At 39.7% G+C, this 20,565-nt stretch overlaps 1 protein-coding gene across 1 annotated transcript in view; it reads left to right on the top strand.

Annotated features, from left to right (window-relative positions):
• The first annotated feature begins 224 nt into the window (after positions 1-224).
• The window catches only part of LOC124775448 (Down syndrome cell adhesion molecule-like protein Dscam2), a 186,703-nt gene continuing 166,362 nt past the window's right edge, over positions 225-20,565 (top strand). Inside the window, exons 1-2 of the mRNA XM_047250281.1 lie at positions 225-299; positions 594-792. Of these exons, the coding sequence (XP_047106237.1) occupies positions 225-299; positions 594-792 (274 nt within the window). The remainder of the gene's footprint in view (positions 300-593; positions 793-20,565) is intronic.

Raw genomic sequence — 20,565 nt, 5'->3', positions numbered from 1 at the left:
ACACTTACGTGAGGATTGCTTCGGGATATGTTACAGAAGGATGTAGACTGGTCAGTGTGAGCGTTTTCTATCTGATGAAACTGTGTAGGTATTGGTTATGAGGGTGGTTCTGATGAGGCTCGTGAGGACCTGACCGCTGTGTTTGATTGCGGCCCCACGTGAAGGTAGTGCAGTAGCAGCTGGTTCAGACGTAGCTGTGGCTTTTACTGACGGTTCTAGTGACGATGGTGACGGAGGCGAAACAGCTGACAAACGATAGCTGCAAAGGAAATGCTGGTAAATCTGATGGTTGTGGAAATGTACAGTGGAGCCACACAGATAATGGGGTCGATTAAAAAAGCGGGAGGGAAAGATGGAGGCAGTAGGAGGTGAAGCAATATGTAGATGTGGGAGTAGAAAAATGGGAAAACAGCCGATGAATCCTCTGAATTGTGAAAGCTTCCATAAATAATGGCTTCCATTCATAAAGACGGGTGGGAGGGGGTTGGATGTGGAGGTGGTACGGGGGTGTGTAACACCAGATCAGAGGCCGATAGCACACCCCCACAGGTTTCGTGGTCATTTTGAACTGCTGACACCCCGCCTTGTTGCAGACGATCTCGTGGCTGCTGCCGGACGGGCAGCGCGCTCGCGACGTGTCGGGGCTGCGGCAGGCGCTGGCCAACGGGACGCTGCTGCTGGCGCCGTTCGCCGCCGAGGACTACCGGCCGGACGTGCACGGGGCCGCCTACCGCTGCCTCGCCTCCAGCTCCCTCGGCGCCATCCTCAGCCGCCGCGTACAGGTCCGGGCAGGTGCGTAGCGTGACTCTCTGCTGGCCGCCATTTGCTACCTACGTCCTCTATAGACAATTTCTTGGTGCGCGTCAACATGATCTAATTGTACAATACGTTACTCCCACCTGCAAAAGAGCACGCTGGTCCCTTTGGAGCTCTGTATGTGTTGAGAACTAGTGTGAGGGGATTATATTTAAATAAATTATAGCATTTGTGGAAAATATTTTATATACATACTTACTGTTGTGTTGGCTGAAGAGCCAACACCGTGTTACTAGAGGACGCCGAAATGTACGCGTTTTAGCACACGCAGGCTGGCGTGAGGAGGGAAGGACTATACTGACGTGAGGTCTGAAACATGACAAGGAGTGAGAATTCAGAAAACGGACGTAGTTAGTTTGATACTTAACTTTAATGATGAACGTCGCTCTTGACGGTACATGATTCACAATATTGTCTGTTCAGAATTATAGTAACTGAATATGGCGCCTTGCTAGGTCGTTGCAAATGACGTAGCTGAAGGCTATGCTAAACTGTCCTCTCTGCAAATGAGAGCGTATGTAGGCAGTGAACCATCGCTAGCAAAGTCGGCTGTACAACTGGGGCGAGTGCTAGCGAGTCTCTCTAGACTTGACCTGCGGTGTGGCGGCGCTCGGTCTGCAATCACTGATAGTGGCGACACGCGGATCCGACGATTTAAAGGCTACCACCTAGCAAGTGTGATGTCTGGCGGTGACACCACGCTTACATACACAAATACATACATACTGTAGATACATACATACTTATGCAGGGTGAACATTAATAAAACTGACGACCTACAGCGACGAATTTCTGACTGTAAATGCAGGAAAAAAGGTGCCATGAACATGTTTTCGGAAATGGACAGTGTGCATGCATGGGCAACAAATCATCCCGGAATACAGTACAGAGCTGCATCGCATCAATGTCACAGCAGGTGTTGAAAGTCGTCTCGGTAGAATAGCAGGTCATAGGGATAATAGCGGTTGTCATTCAGGATACGCATAATCGCACTTTGGCTTCCATCATGCTGTTAGGCCACTTGCCTGGTGCTTGTACTATGGTTCGCCTCAATATCCAATAGAACTCGGTCCTCCAAATCTGGTGTACGCATTGACTTCCACCTCCCTGCATGTTCGTCTGTCTGAAAGGACCCATGATCGCACAAGCGCCCAAAAAGGGCTTAACATGTCGTGTGATGTGGTTGATCCTGGGAGGGTACTTGTTTTGGTACCGACCGTTTCTACCTGCTTCACCATACACAGACACCGTCTCGGCTTGTTACCGACATGAATACCGGACCATTCTGCTGCTTATAGTAAGCTGCGTCTATCATACAGCCTACAACAGTCAAGGAACACAAGCCACGTGACCAGAGGAACTGTCATTCGTCTGCGCCGTCTACGATGGCAATGACGCATTTCCAGACACTTTCACAGTACCTTTCTTCCCCCATTTCTAGTCAGGAATCCGTCCCCGCAGTCTGTCGGTTTCATTAAATTTCACCCTTTACACGTTTACATTAACACGTTTACGTTTACATATATAGATATACACACACAGATCCACAACCCGTGTAACGCGTCTCTGCCCCCTTCAGACAGGATTTTTTTTCCGACCACAATTCTGAAGTTATGTTTCGTACCTACGTGTGTTACGGCACTGCTCTTAGCGCGTTGAACAGTCCGCAGCAAAACTTTAACAAATCGAGCAATTTCACAGACCTTATAGCCATGGGCACGGCCAAACACGATTTTCTCTTTTTGTCACTCTCTCATGTACTTACCTTTGTCCTATCTTCATACAATACCCACTTGCAACATAAGTGTCTCACTGATAGCTACTGCCTTATGCTCACGTAGAGACAGTGTGCGATCGATTGAGCAAGTGAATCGATCGCTGTACCATCTGTAACGGTTTAATGATTCATTTGTTCGTGCACTCAAAGAAACTAATTTTTTGTCCAGTGAGTTTACACATATATACATAAATGCACATATAAATGCACTCATACATTCATACATAAATACATACGTACATATGTGTGGTAGATGATCAGTCCTTGTATTGGGATATAATAACCATTATGTACGAAAAACACAATAGTTGCTAAGGTGCACAGATTAATTTACTTAGCTAATCGGTTTTAGGCTTACAGGACTATCATCAGACCTTAACCATCGTCGCCAAAGAAGTAACAATGTCTGTAAACATCAATGGAAAAGATGACACTCGTCTAGACTGAGGCACGAACTAACAAAAAGGTAAATAAATATACAGGGAGCACAGCAGGAAAACCGTTGACACTAAATTCGAAAACAATGCCGATATGACAATTTAAATTAACAAACCTATTTAAAAAAATTAGTTCTTGACAAGAGTACCAAAGAACGGCTTTAAAAGTTACTACAATGGAAAGTATGCGAGCTAACATCCCATAGATATTCGGCCTCACATGCGGTTCCCCTCCATCGTAAGGTCCTGGCTCAAACTCGTCTAGGAGTTGAACCACACGTGTCGCATTACACGCCCTAAATTAGACACTGGTGACCCTTTGGTTAAATTGTCTGGCTGAGGGCAAGTTTGCAAAATACGAAGTTAATATAAAATATAATAACAGTAATAATAATATCGGGAACTAAATTAAAGACCCATAAATGATGTAGGCCACACAGTTGCGTTTTGGTTAGAATAATGTTTATTCAGAAAGCAAACTAATAGCGGAAGTGGTCGCATTTAGACATACTGTTACACTCGAGCGCATATCCATTTGACACAGTTCGATCATTCACAATATCATCGTAAAATACAAGTTATCTACGCAAAAGGTTAGAGTTCACACCAGGCGCGAGGCTGCTCACCGCTCAGAGATTAAGTCCCGCGATACCATACAACGCGAAATTTTCTAAATCGTTTCACTTCCATGGTTGCCTGAAGATCGACTGTCCGCTCTCGCGCCTCAATCCGAACTGTACCCTTTGGTGCCTCCGGCTGAACTGTCCGCTTTCGCGTCTGCACCAGCACTGTCCCTCTGCCTCTGACTCTTTCGGCCATATATTTAAATGAGAGCGCAATGCTCGTTAACTAACAAGTTACACATGAACATAGCAAAAGACAGAACTGACAACTGTAAAAATAGAATACATTAAGTACATGGGCAATAACTGCATAGAGGAATAGAAGAATAGGAAGCATCACAGTGTGGGAAGCACCTGGAAGACAGTGAGGATTAAGTTTAGAGGAAGTGGGGAAGTACTGAAATGTGATTAGTCATTTAATATTAAATCAGAATTACAAGCGAGTACTTGAAAATGTCAGTGATTTCGTGAGTCCCATATGCTTTCAGGTTCTTCCTAAACATCCAATTAAGTGATTGAAACGTGAAATTAAAAGTGTAAGTAATGCTTGCAATTACATATTTTCTGCTTTTGAAGCAAAGCTGTTAACTAACATGAGTTTGTAGATTGTACAGGCTTCCAAAACTGCACCAGCAAGATGTACGTATTTGTCCAGCTGTATCATGATTCATTGTTTCATCTGAAAAGCTAGCTAGTATACTGGGAAATTTAATTACAAGTAAGACAAAATTCAAATCACAACATGGTATTTCAGACTCTGTGGGCCTTGCAAATGAGGTAAAGGAACTATCTCACTCAATGCTAAATTAGTATCTGTTGATGTCTACAATCTGTTTTCCAGCATACCAGTAGGGGAATATGTTGATAATCTGACAGAGTGGTGTACAGATATAATGTCAATCCTCTGGAATTGAATGACTTGAGACGGGTCGCTCAGACGTGCTTACTATCTACTGAATATGCCCGATTGTTCGTTATACCTGTACCTCAGATAGAACAGCCACCAACATCTTCACTGTAACGGCGACTAAATTTCGGGTTTTCAAGATAATTAATGTTAACTGTTTGCTCACTCGATCATCCTTCATTTGTCGCTGCTTTCTCGAAGACAAGATAGTTCACAACGTCCCTGGATGTTAGTTATTATTTACTAATACACACGTAATTATGGAAATCACGTTAGTTTTTTTTATTAACAACATTCAATAATAATTAAATAATCATGAATGATTGCGTTTTGTATAAAGGGTTTTAAGGAAGGTTGATCCTACAATTACTATCAGCATTTACGGCAACTAAAATTCTGTGATTTTTATAGTGTGTCACTCAAAGATATTGTAGCAAGGAATATAGTTCATTACTACACTTCGTACGCTTTTATGTTCACAAAGCTAAATGTCAAGTTCTGTTGTTATATTCAATTTAACGTCCTCCGTATAATCCGCAGATGCTATTATCAGTTATTCGGCCTGTAACAGAATTTAATACTGAGCGCTTCTTTTTCACGCGCAGAGTTCCTCAGATGTTCTTAGTCCGTGACCTTACGGCAAAAGTCTGTACCGTAAAAATCAACTACAGTCAAATTTCTTGCAGTTTAACAAAAGCGCCCTGATCCCTTCCGTAGCATATCACACGGAAATGCCCGCTACATCGCACGCCGCAGCTACGTAGACTTATTCTGAGCGCAGAAAACAATACAAGAGAGATAACAATACCCGCGCATGTTTTATACAGTATAATTTAGAAACAAAAGTAGGTACTTTGCTGCGGGCGTTATTCTGATGAGATATTAAATATTGATACTTTTAATTAAAACTTTTTCAATCCTATTAATTATTACCGATAATATCGATCACCTCTCCCCTATATGAAAATAAGCCTGATAATATTGTTCTTAATTAAAATAGCGGTTGTAAGTCCCAACGTATAAACTTTGTATCTACTGCTAACAGCTCGATGGCTTAGCTATGAAGTCCCCTATTAGTCCACTTTTGGTTGAAATTGTCATCGAAAATTTTGAACAACATTTTTTGAATAGACAACTTTTGGGTGCAAATCCATATATTTTATAAAAATAGAGTTAGTGTGAGTGTGTGTATGTGTGTGTGTGTGTGTGTGTGTGTGTGTGTATGTGTGTGTATTTGCCTACGTTCCACATGTCTTCATAAACCACCTCACCGATTTTATCCAGACTTGGTAGACATGTATATCCTGTCAGGCAAGTATCACTCTGGAAACAAGAGCCCCCCACCTATCAAAGGGCTGGGGTGGGGATGTAACGGAAGTGTAGCCTGCGATGGGTGAATTCCCAGACTTTATTCGTTCAGTATTTGAGAATTACAGCGATAAGAGTGATAAGAGCTATAAGAGTGATCTGAATAATTACCTAGGTATCTCTTTGCTACCAACGACGTACAAGATCTTTTCCAGACTGTTGTTAAACAGAGCTGAATCAGTCTTAGATCAACAACTGGGCGAATATCAAGCTGGTTTCAGGACATCAAGATCCTGTGCAGAGCAGATCCATAACCTGAAATCTGTAATATCATACTCCAAATCAAGATCAAAAACGTTCGTTGTGACCTTTGTCGACTTTCAAAAAGCGTATGACTCAATTGATCGAGAAACAATAAAGAACACCCTTGCCGAATTTGGTCTCGATAGGAAAAAAATCAGTCTGATAAGCGCCACTTTAAATAACACAGTGTCAAAGGTCAAGTTCAGAGGCGAACTATCAGAACCATTTGAAATCTACACAGAGGTGAGACATGGTGACCTGCTCTCTCCATTGCTTTTCAACTGTGTCCTGGAAAAGAAAGTTAGAGAGTGGGAAATAACCGTACCGCCAGGTTACGGGATTCAAATTGGACATAAAAGAAATAGCCTCAGTGGAAAGTGTTTGGCTTTTGCTGATGATCTGGCACTCATTGCAAATAATACTGACAAAGCTAAGGTTCAAATGTCCAGCCTACAATCAATTGCTGCTAAGACTGGCCTAAAAATAGCATTTAACAAAACTGAATTCATCACAAACATCGAACACGCCCCTCCTCATATTGACATACAACAAGAGAAATAAAGCAGTCGAAGGAATTTAAATATCTTGGAGAAATAACTACACCTGACGGTTCAGAAAACGCAGCTGTAGGAAGAAGGTGTTCTAACCTAGAAGGTGCTTCTCATCTGTGCAAAAGCCTGTCTTTAAACCTAAAACTTTGTCATTATAACACTGTAATTAGACCGTCAGCTTTGTATGCATCAGAATGTTTAAACATTACGAAGAGAATACCACTACGAAAACTTGAAATAAAAGACCGGAAAATTTAAGAAAAATCCTTGGCCCTATCAAAGAAAACGGCTAATTCCGCCGAATACACAACTGTGAATCATACGAACATACAGAAGACATTGTTATCAGCATGAGGAAGCAGAGAATGATGTTTTTTGGTCATCTGGAAAGAATGAACCCGCAAAGACTTACTCATCCCATACATTCATCAATTTCAAAAACAAAATCATATTCAAAATGGGCAAGCCAAGTTAAAAAGGATTTACGGGAAGCTGAAATTTCATTTGATGACATTCAGGATCGAGAAGTTTTCAGAGGAAAAGTCAAAATTACTAAAAACCTTATTTCGCTTACTACGCCAGTTCCACGTCCTGCCTGCAAATGGTCAAAACAGAAAAAAGAAGTACAGTCAGCCAAAATGAGAATCTACTCGCAAAAGAGGAAAACACAATCAGGGAAGAGATAAAAATCTTCGTGGTCCATAGCAGGCCGAAACGATAGAAAAACAAAAAAACAAAAATCCGAATGACAGCATTTACCGACTTGCAACGAACTCTACACATAGTTTCAAACCTTCGCGAAATTATTTTTCGCTGATAACCCCTACAAAATGAAGAGAAGAAAAATGTTTATCGCTTACTGCTTTTCCGCTGTTCATGCAGTAAAAGCACAGCATGAGGAATGTCGTTAAAATTTATTATTTCGTCGCCACTAATTCCATTCACAACACATTTTGCAGACATTATCCACATATGCCACTGAATGTAGCTACTGTATGGGATACAAGATTTAGGAGATATGACGTCATAAACATTAAGCACAAGACCATACGCTATATGCTACTGGCGAGGAGGTACAGCTGTAAATAAATACCTGGACAAAGCCGGGTTTCTCCAATAGTATTAAATATGGTTCAGATACGTAGATGATGTACTATGTGGACAGGCGCTACAAGACAACACATTTTTTTCATAACTTAAACAATCAACATAAAAATATTCGGTTTGCAGCGCAGATTGTCAACAAATCCATAATTTCTTAGATCTAACCATTGACAACAGTCTAACCATTGACAACAGTCCACGAACACATTGTTTCAAAATATATTGAAAAACTGCAACTACAGACGCTGAAACACCTTCATGCTTACAACTCTAGTAACATTGTACAGTAAACACTGAAGTGTTCTCAACACCAGCACGGACGGGCCTGCTCCACGACAGGGATTCCTACTACAGCCAAAGAATGTAGACCTGATGATGATTTCTGTTGTAGATCGAAACCGGTCATCAGCAAACTTAGAAGTAACTACTTAAAAGCTACCACGACTGTGTTTACTAAGTAATCATAACACTATTACGTCGCTTTTTCCTAGAACTATGTTTCAAAAAATTTTAAGGGCAGTTTTCATCTCAGTGGTGCACTGTCTCATGTTTACTCGTATATCTGCTTCCAAGGAAGATTTAAAAGCAAAGTCAAACATAATAAAAGTCAACCAGTGGCTACAGTCATATCCTGGTTGACCACTTGTTACATAGGAAATAAATATAGAAGATTGTAACCCTCCTCTATACTCCCTACTCTGCTGCTTCCTCTGTCTGCAGCAAGTGGTGTACGATCCCTTAGCTAGGTCAGATACCACAGAGTGCAGCAAAAACACTGAAATCCTACAACTAATGGAGGAACAGCACGGCACAGTGCATTTCCAACAGCAAAGATAAGACCCGTTTACTAGCCAAAAGCTGGGTACACAAAATTACTTGTCCTGATTGTAGTTAGTTCTATATTTGGCAGTGAGGCATAAATAGCAGCTAAGTGGGCTGAGCGCGACCGCTGCTTGAGGCTACAGAATTAAGACTGCATATTTGCTGTGCTTGTACTGAGTGAGGGCTGCAGTTACCAAGTACAGTCCCATGTCACCCACTAAGTAGGCAAGTGATAAAAACTCCACTTGTTGGACGCCCTGGAAATCCATCAACTTCTGGCCCACAGTCATTTAATATTGAAACGAAACGCAGCTCACTGCTTATCTTCTGAACTTCACTTAATCCTGACAGTCTTCCGAATGCTTCCCACACTGTCTGCTCCTTTCTATTCTTCCATTTATCTGACTATATTCACTTTATTGTGACTGCCTATATATTTAATATATTTGGTTGTTACAACTGCCAGTTCTACTTTTTACTCTGTTTACGTATCACTTTCCATATGCAATACCTCTTCATGTCATTCTCTAGTACGCTTGTCAAGCTCTGTTTCTTCTTTTTAGGACTGTTATTTAAATTGTTACATAGATATTGGTTTTCGAGTTCAGTGTCAATATTTTCTCCTAGTTTGCTCCCTGTATATTTATTTACTGATCACATTTTTAACTTTTTAACTGCATTACCACTGCACAGACAAAGATGGCATTTACCATTTGTTCGTGTCTCAGCCTAGACGAGTATCTCTTTCACTTTTGTTTACAAACGTCGTAACGTCTTCGGAAACGACAGTCAGTTAAAGTGTGAATACCCTTGTAAGCTGAAAATCGGTTCAGTGAATAAAATAGTCCTCCAGAACATACGCAATACTGTGTTTTTCATGTCTAATTATGTTGCCCCACCAAGAAGCAAGGAAAGAATCTGTTAACATAACAGTCGTCATTTTAAACGGTTGCTAATGTAGTGACAAAGCCGCGAACTGTCTTTTATACTTTCGAAATTGTATACCAGCTCTCCAATCGATCCTGGTGAAGTCCATTTGTACTCTACAGCAGACTCAAGCGACGAGTTTTCGGTTAAATGGGAAGTGGCGCAGACTCGTGAATCGAGTCACCAAATCACGGAGCCGCCGAGTTCGGAGATGACGTAAATAGGACGCGCTGGCGAGTTTAAAGCGGGTTGAAGTTCATTTACGTTCTCTACTCCCTCTACTGTTGACATAAGTCATGACAGTGAACTGGCGCGTGGGTCTCAGTCGGTTGTATGAAATCGGAGGAATAAAGAGGGCTAGAAGTGGAGATGTCTTAGAATTATGAATAAAGAGATATCGTATTCTGACGTGTCCATTAGCACACTATGAATAAAGTTGCCCATATGTTGGGTGTGTCTTCGCGGACTGTCCAACTAACGTGACTACAACGACTGATGTATCACACATACCCATTAAATACAAGGTAAGAATTATGCACATAAAATATGCTAACCTACATGGGCCTGAGACGTTTGTTGGTCACAGAAACTGGACAGTATCGGGAGGCGTCCGAGTCGCTGGTTTGACTCGTTGCAGATGATACAAGGCATCGATTACACCCACGGACCATAGAGGCGTCCAATCTGCAGTGTGTGGAAAGCGGGACAGAGGTAGTTACTTCTCTGATCTTATGGAGTTACTTTTCGTAGCGTGACTTGGGCCCTCACATTCAGATTATCGTGAACATGAACCGGGATGCTTATTTCAACACTCTTCATTAGCATCTTCGTGAAGAGTATGTTGTCGTTACTCCTGTCCTACAAAATCACCTTGACTGCGTTCCCAGATCTGCAGACATTAGCTCATAGTCCGGCGAATAATCTGTGATCCTGTTGCACCTCAATTGGTCAGCTACAACACCCAGCATTAGACCCACAGGAAATGTCTGGGACTCTACACAACAATGGGTGCAATGTAGCAACAACCTCACAATTCAGTAAGTGGCTTCATTTTGCAATGGTATGCTTGACCAAATTTTTGTACTGTCTTCTTCGACGAACTGAGGCCATTATGAAGACTAGAGCCTGTGTTATACCTGTGGTGACTCCTGGAGTGAGTACTTTTTTGTCCGATGTGGTTAATACTGCTGCATTCTTAGACGACCATCTCCATTTGAAAGGACATTTTGTATTGAGACGAGACCACTGATATCCGCTGTTGACAATATACAGTCACTTATAGACCATTAATGCAGGGCATTCCATTTGGAAGCTGAAGCTGCCTGTCTACTTTTGAAAACATATTACTCACAAAGGAAGGTCCAAATTATGCCCTGAACTGAAATGCACTCTCTTGTATCAAGTTAAGGCCCATGAATATGACGATCACAACAATATAAATTTTCTAGACCTGAAAATTGGGAAAGAAAAATAACCACATACTTTCAACATTTTCAGAAAATGTATAACTAGAGGTACAACAACTCTGCCACAAGGGAGAATATTTTCGATCTGGAATTAACAGAACACACCAATATCCTTAAGATAGTTTGGTCAGAAATTATTACACTTAAAACAATATCACATAACAATCGATATAATTCTACAGTTGTGGATCAAATCATTTTCAAAATAAACAAACTGAATATAACTATAACGAAAAAAACGAAGTTAAACTGAAACGAATACGGTAACGTTGCAGGTATCATTAGAACACTAAACATCATCTTTATTAACAGAATTACCTAACTTAGATCACGTAAATTATTTCACCTTTATATATTATAACTATGAAAAGTAACAGTTGGCATCGCTGAAACTGTGGTCCACTGGCATTGAAGCAGGCGTAATATGAGACAAGCCTAATGTAGACGCTCTTGCCACCTAGCGGTTGCAATGATCCAATCTGGTTCTAAAAACGGGTGAGCTACGAATCACCACAACGTGTTGCCTCCTTGTGCTGGAAATGGCGAACAACCTAAGTTACACATTTACTAAACTGTACAAGAAGTAACTGAATATAATATGTTCTGTTTACCTTATTAAAAAGCTTGTAGTGTTAAAACGACTGTCAAATTATGTATTGTGTATTATAAACGGTCAAGGATTTAGAAATAAGAAACTGTTAATGGAATTCCCATACAATCTGGGCGGCGGTATTCTGCCCTTTCTAAGAAGGTGTAGCTCTCGAACAAAGATAGTCTAAGAAGTGTAAGCACAATGCATGTGTATGGTGTTTGTGTGGTGAAAATCGAGCACTTGTAAAATTATCCTCAGGTGACTCCTAAATGATTTTATAAAAAGTTTTTGTACAAACAGTTTAGCTAAACTGTGTCTTACGGAACAAGAACATTGCTCTGATTTATTGTGAAGTAAACAGCCAGTTGTATTGTGGATCTTGGGGATGTGGAAGTTGCAACATGTAACAGTCTTATTTTGTCTGCGCTATAAAGTATGGAAGTAGGAAAGCCATATTATCAAAACATCTAAAAGCTATGGCATAGTTAGAACTGCAAGTTGAATAGTAATACACAGGTTATTTATAAAGCAAATGCCTGTCTCGTACGTTTGTTATGTATTTCAAAATCAACACCCCTATAGTTACAATGTTTTAAACCAAATATTTTTATAATATTAACGTTAAATATTTTACGACTACAGTAGGTAAGTATCTTCAATGATTATCATTTTACTAATTAAAAGTGCATTATTTTAATTTTGATGAAAAGTGCTGCGCTATTTAAAGTAATTACATATGAGTGAATATAGGCATATTAATATTAGGTGTTCCTATGAATTTAAATACTCCAAGTTGAACTAACATACTGTATGATCGTTACCTCAAAGGCAGTTAACATTCAAATATTAGGTTCCCTCTATGATCATTCGCTGTTACCATCTGTTTACTATCATTTAAACAAATTCATGTGGTAGACTGCAAACTCTAACAGACAAAAGAGAATGATCAGCCATCATATAGATGAGCGTTTACTGCTCCTATAATTTTTGAGTCTCATTGCCATGCACAGTTAAAAAAGCAATTATTACATTCTAATTAGGACAAAATAAATTGAACTGAACAGGGCATCGCACGTGGCGACCGCTTTCAAGACCGTTTCACACATAAAATCGCGACTGAAGAACCTATGGAAGGGCCTTGCAAAAAACTGTCCAATTTTGCAGGTAAAATTAAAAACAGTTTTCAAGATGGCTGACAAAGGGGCTAATGTAGTGGACCAAAGATTGTTTGCTGACATACACAGGACGGACGCAGTTGGCGAGAATACAAACATTAGTAATGTAGAAGAAAGTGCATTTGGGGGTAAGGATACAAGTCAGGAGACACTGAAGCAGGAAGTGCCTGACTTTGACCAAGGAAGTTTGGAAGAGACAATTTTATACCTGTATGTGACTGTAAAGCACGAAATGATAAATTTAGGTCAAACAGGGTGGGAAAGTACAGTTAGGTATCCAATATTTGATGTATCCAGGTGGTGAACGTATATTACTGTGGTTAAGCCAGTCTTCACAGGCAATGAGAACAGAATCAGTATCTAAAAGAAAGGAGTTAGAAGAAAAATTTAGTAAGTCCATACAGTCAATAAAAACAGAAATAAGTCAGTCAATGCTGACATTAAGTCTGAGAAAAAAGAATTAAAAGAATCACTAACTAAATCGTTACACAAAACGTTAGATGAAAGGATAGGGCTAGCATATAAAGACCTTCGGGAATCACTGAAGAAAGAAATGAATATGGAGTCAATGGGTGAAATAATAATTAAAGAAAGTGTAGAAGCAGGAATAAAACCAGGGCTGAAAATTGTTAATGAAAAAGTAGATGTGTTTGAAGAGAGATTAGATGAAGTAGAACCTACTGACAGACATTGAAGCTAGGATTCAGGAATTTGGGGTGGCAGTACATGGACAATTAAAGGAAACTGTAACAATAATTAATGCAGATGTCACTAATACAAATAAAGCGTTAGTGGAACAGGTATATCAACAAATTTCAGATATTAAGGTGCCAGAGGTAGTAAACTTGAGGATGGTTACTATCTTATTGCTGAAAGTGTGGAAGGTTTAGAAAGCTTAAAGAGGTTAACCACCATTTTTACACCTCATTCAGGTGGGGCTTCAACTAGAAAAATGTGACTGATAAGAAAAAAAACCACTCTGTAACTTATCAAAGCATGCGGGAAATTAATACCTACGGAATTACCTGAGAAATATAGAGTGCTATGTAAAATCGCCAAGTGGGTCTTAGGCTTCCATTCAGTCCAATGTTGACCAGTCCGGTGTGGCAGACAGCAGAAAGTTTTACATTTCATGTTCAAGAAATCGCTCACATAGGAGAATCGTACAAACACAACATCATTTGACCATGGGACAGATTCCCATATGGACGATATAGTAACAAGTATCTCTGGCGTAGAGAAAAAACTGAAAGATTTGAAAACAAATAAATCACAGGTCCAGATAGAATCCCAGTTCAGTTTTATAAACAGTACTCTATGGCATTGGCCCCTTACCTAGCTTGCATTTATCGTGAAAATATCACACAATACAATGTCCCAAGCGATTGGAAAAAAGCGCAGGTGACTCCAGTATATAACAAGGGTAAAAGAATCCCACAAAATTATAGGCCAATATCCCTAACTGTTGTTTGCTGCAGAATCCTTGAAATATTCTGAGTTCGAATGTAATAGACTTTCTTTCGACTGAGAAGCTTATATCCAAAAACTAGCATGGATTTAGAAAGCATCGCTCGTGCGAAATTAACCTTCCCCTTTCCTCACATGCAAAAGGCAGATTCCATATCTCTAGATTTGTGGAAAGCATTTGACGCAGTGTCCCATTTGCTGTTAACAAAGGTATGAGCACGTGGAATAAGGTCACAGATATGGTAATGGCTTGAAGACTTCTAAAGTAGTAGAACCCAGATTGTTGCACTCAGTGGCAGATGTTCATGTGAGACAATAGTATCTTCAGGAGGCTCCAGGGAAGTGTGTTCAAAATGGTCAAATATGTGTGAAATGTTATGGGACTTAACTGCTAAGGTCATCAGTCCATAAGCTTACACAGTACTTAACCTAAATTATCCTAAGGACAAACACACACACACCCATGCCCGAGGGAGGACTCTAACCTCCGCCGGGACCAGCCGCAAAGTCCATGACTGCAGCACCTTAGACCGTTCGGCTAATCCCGCACGGCTCCAGGGAAGTGTGACAGGCTTGTTGCTGTTCTGCATGTACATAAATGATTTGGCGGACACCGTGGAAGCAATCTGTGGCTGTTTGCTCATGATGTTGTGGTATATGGTAAGGTGTCGAAGTTGAGAGACCGTAGGAAGATTTCTGGTTGGCGTGATAACACTGAACAACAAATTTGAAGTGAAAGTGTGTAAATTGCATGATTTTGAGTTAGTTATGTTTATTTCAGTGTAAAATGATACAAAATCATTATCTTCATAAATATTTATCTCTGGTTTTTTTAAAAAGTAATCTACGTTTTGTATAAATAACTCACTAAATAAATATGCATTCGTGTTCCAAGATTCACCATGACAAATATGAAGTGAATAATTACTTGAATTATGTTATGTTATACACTAATAAATTTCAGTGTCATTCTGGAAGTAAAAAAGTAAAATATTAAGAAAAAATGAAGATAATATTACATCAATGAAAATACTTTGTAAGTCTATGTTGTACCAGAATTATGTGAAGCACAAAAGAAAATATATAACTTAACTGGCCACAAATGTCTATAAAGGATTACAAATGTTAAATGTCCGTACGTACAGTGTAGACAATAACATATTTTGTTCAGAGATAAATTCAAAAGACAGTCGTTTACGCTTGGCTTGACGTTTATATACAAACTCGGGAACAGTCCAGCAGTAATCTGCTAAAATACTAGGGCTCCACCTTCCAGCACATCTCTGCTCAAATGTGGCAATATCTTGATGAAATCGCTCCCCATGTTCATCATTTACTGCACCACAATCTTTGGTGAAGAAGTCAAGATGACTATGTAAGAAATGCATTTTCAATGACATGTTGCAACCAAGTCTTTCATAATATGACAGCATGTTATCTACAATCTCCTTGTAATTTATTCTTCGTTTGTTCCTTAAGAACTGTAAAGAGACTGTCTTAAAACATTCCCATGCATGCTTCTGATCACCTTGTATGATTCCATAAAAAGTGTGGTCTTCAAAAAGCTCTCCAATCTGTGGTCCTACAAAGATGCATTCCTTTACTTTCGCATCACTGAAGTAAGGGAATCTTTGCCTTAAGTATTTAAACGCATCACCGTCTTTGTTCATTCCCTTAACAAAGTTTTTCATGAGACCCAGCGTGATGTGCAAGGGCGGGAGCAGAATCTTTTAGGGCCTACTAGAGATTCACTCTTAATTTCCTTTATACTTGGTTGAAGAGGATGTCTGGTGGGCCATTCATATTTACTGTAATGAGATGCACGAGCTCGGCTATCCCATTCATGAGAAAGCAGCAATATTTAGTACACCCTGACTACATACCTAATAGCAGTGCAACCACTTTCAAGTCACCACAAATTTGCCATTGAGAGTCATTTACTTGATAGCTGCTTGTAAAATTTTCATGTTTTGGTACGACTCTTTCATATGCACACTATGCCCAACTGGAATAGAAGGAAGCTCAGTACCAATATGTGAAAGCACTGCTTTTAAGTTCAACTTTGACGAATCAATAAAGAGTCTCGGGATGTAAATAATTCTGAGAGCCTTCATTAGACCATTTATGTCCACACACGCCAGAAGACTATCTTGCACGTTTAAAAAATGGAGTGAATTGTTGCTTTCTTCTGCGGTAGAGTGAAACATTTACATTGCTTTCCAGAAAATTGCGCTGCAACAATCTTGATACTAAAATCTCAGCCTTAGCTTTAGAGAGCTCCAAGGCTCTAATGAGATCACTTAACTCATTTTGAGACAATATTTGGGTATCATCAGTTGATGATATATTTGGCAGAAGCTCTGGATCTCGTAATGTACATGTTTCAGGATCCCCACCAGAAGTAGTGACGTACTCTGTCGGTGGTTCAGGTAATGGCAGTCCTTCCCCATGCAGAAGTGGACGTACGGCAGATGCAATGTTAGGATAGATCACTGTCTGCTTCTTCTTCTTAGATTTCCCTTCTTGATAGGAGGAACCATACAGAAGTAGCAGTCGCTGACATGGTTAGTTGGCTCATGCCAGATCATGGTCACTGCAGAGGGCACTGAACGTCCTTTCCCATGCATCCAATTTCTGAGGTTGCTGGCACAAGTGTTGCAGGTCACATGTGGAGCCCAGGGTTTATCCTGATTACCTATTTTGCAACCAAAATAGTAACCGTAAGCTTTTTTAATCAACGGAGTTATTTGCTGTTTTTGTGAAGCAAATGTCACTTCTCCATACACATAGCAAAATGTACCAGCACTGTTAACAGAAACTCGTGGCATTTTTCTTCGCTTCAGTAGCAGTCAACTTGAACAACTGGCAGTTAACCTGGAAAATGTGCAAAAATTATTACTTGCATTAACAAAGTCACTGAAGTTGAAGAAGAGGGAGACCAAAACATAACTAAAATTAGTATCAAAATGATTATATCCAAAATATTGCTCACAAGTAAGACCAGGGACAGTAATATAAACCACTGTTACCATACTTGATTTGAAACAAAACATAAAAATCCTTATATAACTATCTCACCGTAACAAAACAGTGTAAAATGAAAACTAGAGCTAACTTTGAATCGTCTTTGTGATTTCGCGATCAGCACATTAGAAATGATAGAAATTGACTATGTTCATTCGATTTACATTTTCATTGTTGCACAGTGTAACTGGGAGCTAGCTCTAAATGCGGATGAATGTAATTTGCTGCTTGACACAATTAACAGTTAAAGCTTTCACACAAAAACGAGACAGCCATTTATTACACGTTTTTGTCTACCTTGGTAATAAAATTTGAAACTGTTTACGCAAGTTAGAAAAATTGAAGTGGAACAGGTAAAAAAAAGTAAAACAAAAATATAAATAAAAAAATAAAAAACGTGGTTTTTGTGCACGTAAACTCTGAATAAAGCTAGACTTTTGTAAACGAATCTTCAGTTCTGTCGTAAGCATACATTCACTACTAGTTTCAGTCAGTAACCAACATCAGGCTTAGCTGGCACAAACGGCGAGAACGTTACATAATTTGAAGAAAAGTAATTTGCTCTTTTAAGCTCTCCACAGCACATAAAAAATTTATCACAGGAATAACTGTGTACTATAATTTTTGTCAAGAAGCAAGTCCACAGTACGGATATGGACTTGCTTCTTGAAAATTACACGTGTACACAGTTATTTTTGTGAGAATTTTTTTTTACATGCTATGGTGGGCTTAAAAGGGCAAATTAATTTTGTTCAAATTATGGTAAAACTCTCCTGTCCTTTATGTCAGCCAAGCTTGAGAACGGTCGTTGACCGAAACTAGTAGCGAATTGTACAAATAAATGACGACTGGAGGTTTCATCATGAATTTTAACAACTAATTAATTTGGGCAGTTTGCTTGTGCGTCAGGTTTGGTTCGTCGTTTAAACTGTAATGTCGCTACACTATGGCTAATGCCTGAATGGCTGTACAAATGGCCAAGAACTTTTTACTCCATGTTCCTATCTCAAATGGCCACCGAGCACCAAGACCCACCCAGACAGAAATTTTGGCGGCGGCCTATTCACACAAATTCGTTACAACGTTTACACACATACACATACACAAACACACACACACACACACACACACACACACACACACACATACACACACACACACACTCATACAGAAAGAAAGGTTAGGAACAGAATGTTGCTCTGCTATTGGTATTCACCTCAAAAAGTACTTAAACGAGGGCCTAACCAGATTTGAAATGATGAACCCAGTGAAAGTGATGTTCTGACAAGCCCACGTCGTGGAAATGCTACTCACACGTTGCTGTAATGGAGTCAATGGAGACGGACCCAGAATCACTGCAAAACTGACTTTTTAACAACGAGACGCTGGCGATTTTGTAGCTTCGCCATTGAAATTTTTTCATAGAGATGGTCTCCCATCACCTGGCTAAAGATACAATCTGAAGCTGGGGTGAGCTGACATAACCACCCCTTGCCCCAGCATGTCACACAGTTGGCAAGGCGTGGCCACATGGCGCGGAAAGCAGCGATCGTCCAATGTATGGTATACTCTTGTCAAACTGTCGGGAACCCCGGTATCCCTCCTCCTTACAGACAAAATACTCGCCTTTTTACTGCACCAAAACTTTCGAAGAAGCTTTCGTGTCCTTATTTGAAACATTGCTGTCAATTTAAATAAATATCCCACGGAAGCCGCACTTTACGGTGAGACGTCAATCTGTTCATAGACATACTTGTTACAATAGCGGCACATGTTTCAGCCACGCAAAGCGATTTGTAAATAGAGCACACAACCCCGAATTTCAAAGATTGACACTTATTTCGAAACCAAGAGTAACTACTAATCGGATTCAGAATAAATGTATGAACAATGTGAGTGAACTACGTCCATTCTGCTACATAATGTATTTAATCGATATCACTGACTGCGAGAACTAATTACTATTTCATTATCAATGCGATTACTCGTGTTGGACGAAAACTAAGTTAGGTCACCATTTACAAATCATTTTCTGATTTATAGCTCCGTTCATTCTCTCAAGTATGTAACTGGTATAACATATATTTCGAAATGTGTTTTATTTTCCCTTACCAAACATGTTTATTTCAGAAGTTTCCCTTACCTTGTATTGCTTTTGATAGAGGTCACCTTCGTGCTGTTCCAAGTTATCCAAATATGGCGTAATCACGACTTTTATCAAGTTTACTCTAAATTTATTTATGCTCGTTCTGGTGTGGAAGTCATATAAACAGATTTTGCTATAAAGACCAATTATCTAGCGCAGTTAGGGGATTATTTCGCCGCGGGCGTAAATATTTCGGTACTAATGACACGGGACTTCTGGAACCTTAGGGCGTTACAGTACACTTAGCCACTTGGTGATACTATCTAAACAATGATACACAGTAATGACCAAATAGATTACACTCTTACAAAAATTCTATTGCCTGTTAACAAGAGTTATATCATCTTTGGTCCCGGCGGAGGTTCGAGTCCTCCCTCGGGCATGGGTGTGTGTGTTTGTCCTTAGGATAATTTTGGTTAAGTAGTGTGCAAGCTTAAGGACTGATGACCTTAGCAGTTAAGTCCCATAATATTTCACACACATTTGAACATATCATCTTTCCCTTAATCGTTTGCCTTACAAATTGTATGCAACCATTTCAATCAATACTATAAATTCCGCTATCAGCTGCTGACGTAAATCTTTTAATCTTGTTTTTTAGTCTTCCGAGCACATCCAATATTTAGTTTTGGTATGACAGTACATCTCATCGAATATCCCACAGTAAAGGACAGCCCCTGCAGAGGACGTAGGGTACAGGTTCGAGTGTCATTGTGTATGTGTTTGTATGTGTATCAATTCACATACTAGAAATATGATTTTATTAAAGTCATAATTTTATCACAGTCAGTATTATACATGTAATTAAAGATTTTTCTTGTGTTTCCTACAGAAGATATCCAACACTTCCTCAGCGTTCATCGTTGATGCAATATCTTGGTGCGTATGCATCAGTGAAGTCCATTTAAACTATCTTCTTGTCTTTCAGTTGCGAAGATTTCTCCAGACTGCGTAAGTAGACGCAGATCTCTTTGCCTTGTTGGCTACTAACGGAAATGTGAACAACAATTGACACAAGACTAATATTTGGCAACACCGTTGCTGTTTTATAAGGAGACTTTCACATATTTTCGTCTATACGTCGCCAAATTTGTAGTTCTTCCTTCACAACTGCAAAGTA

This window comes from Schistocerca piceifrons, chromosome 2 (assembly GCF_021461385.2).
Source record: "Schistocerca piceifrons isolate TAMUIC-IGC-003096 chromosome 2, iqSchPice1.1, whole genome shotgun sequence".
In the NCBI taxonomy this organism is placed as follows: domain Eukaryota; kingdom Metazoa; phylum Arthropoda; class Insecta; order Orthoptera; family Acrididae; genus Schistocerca; species Schistocerca piceifrons.
This window is presented reverse-complemented; position numbering and strand designations above follow the sequence as displayed.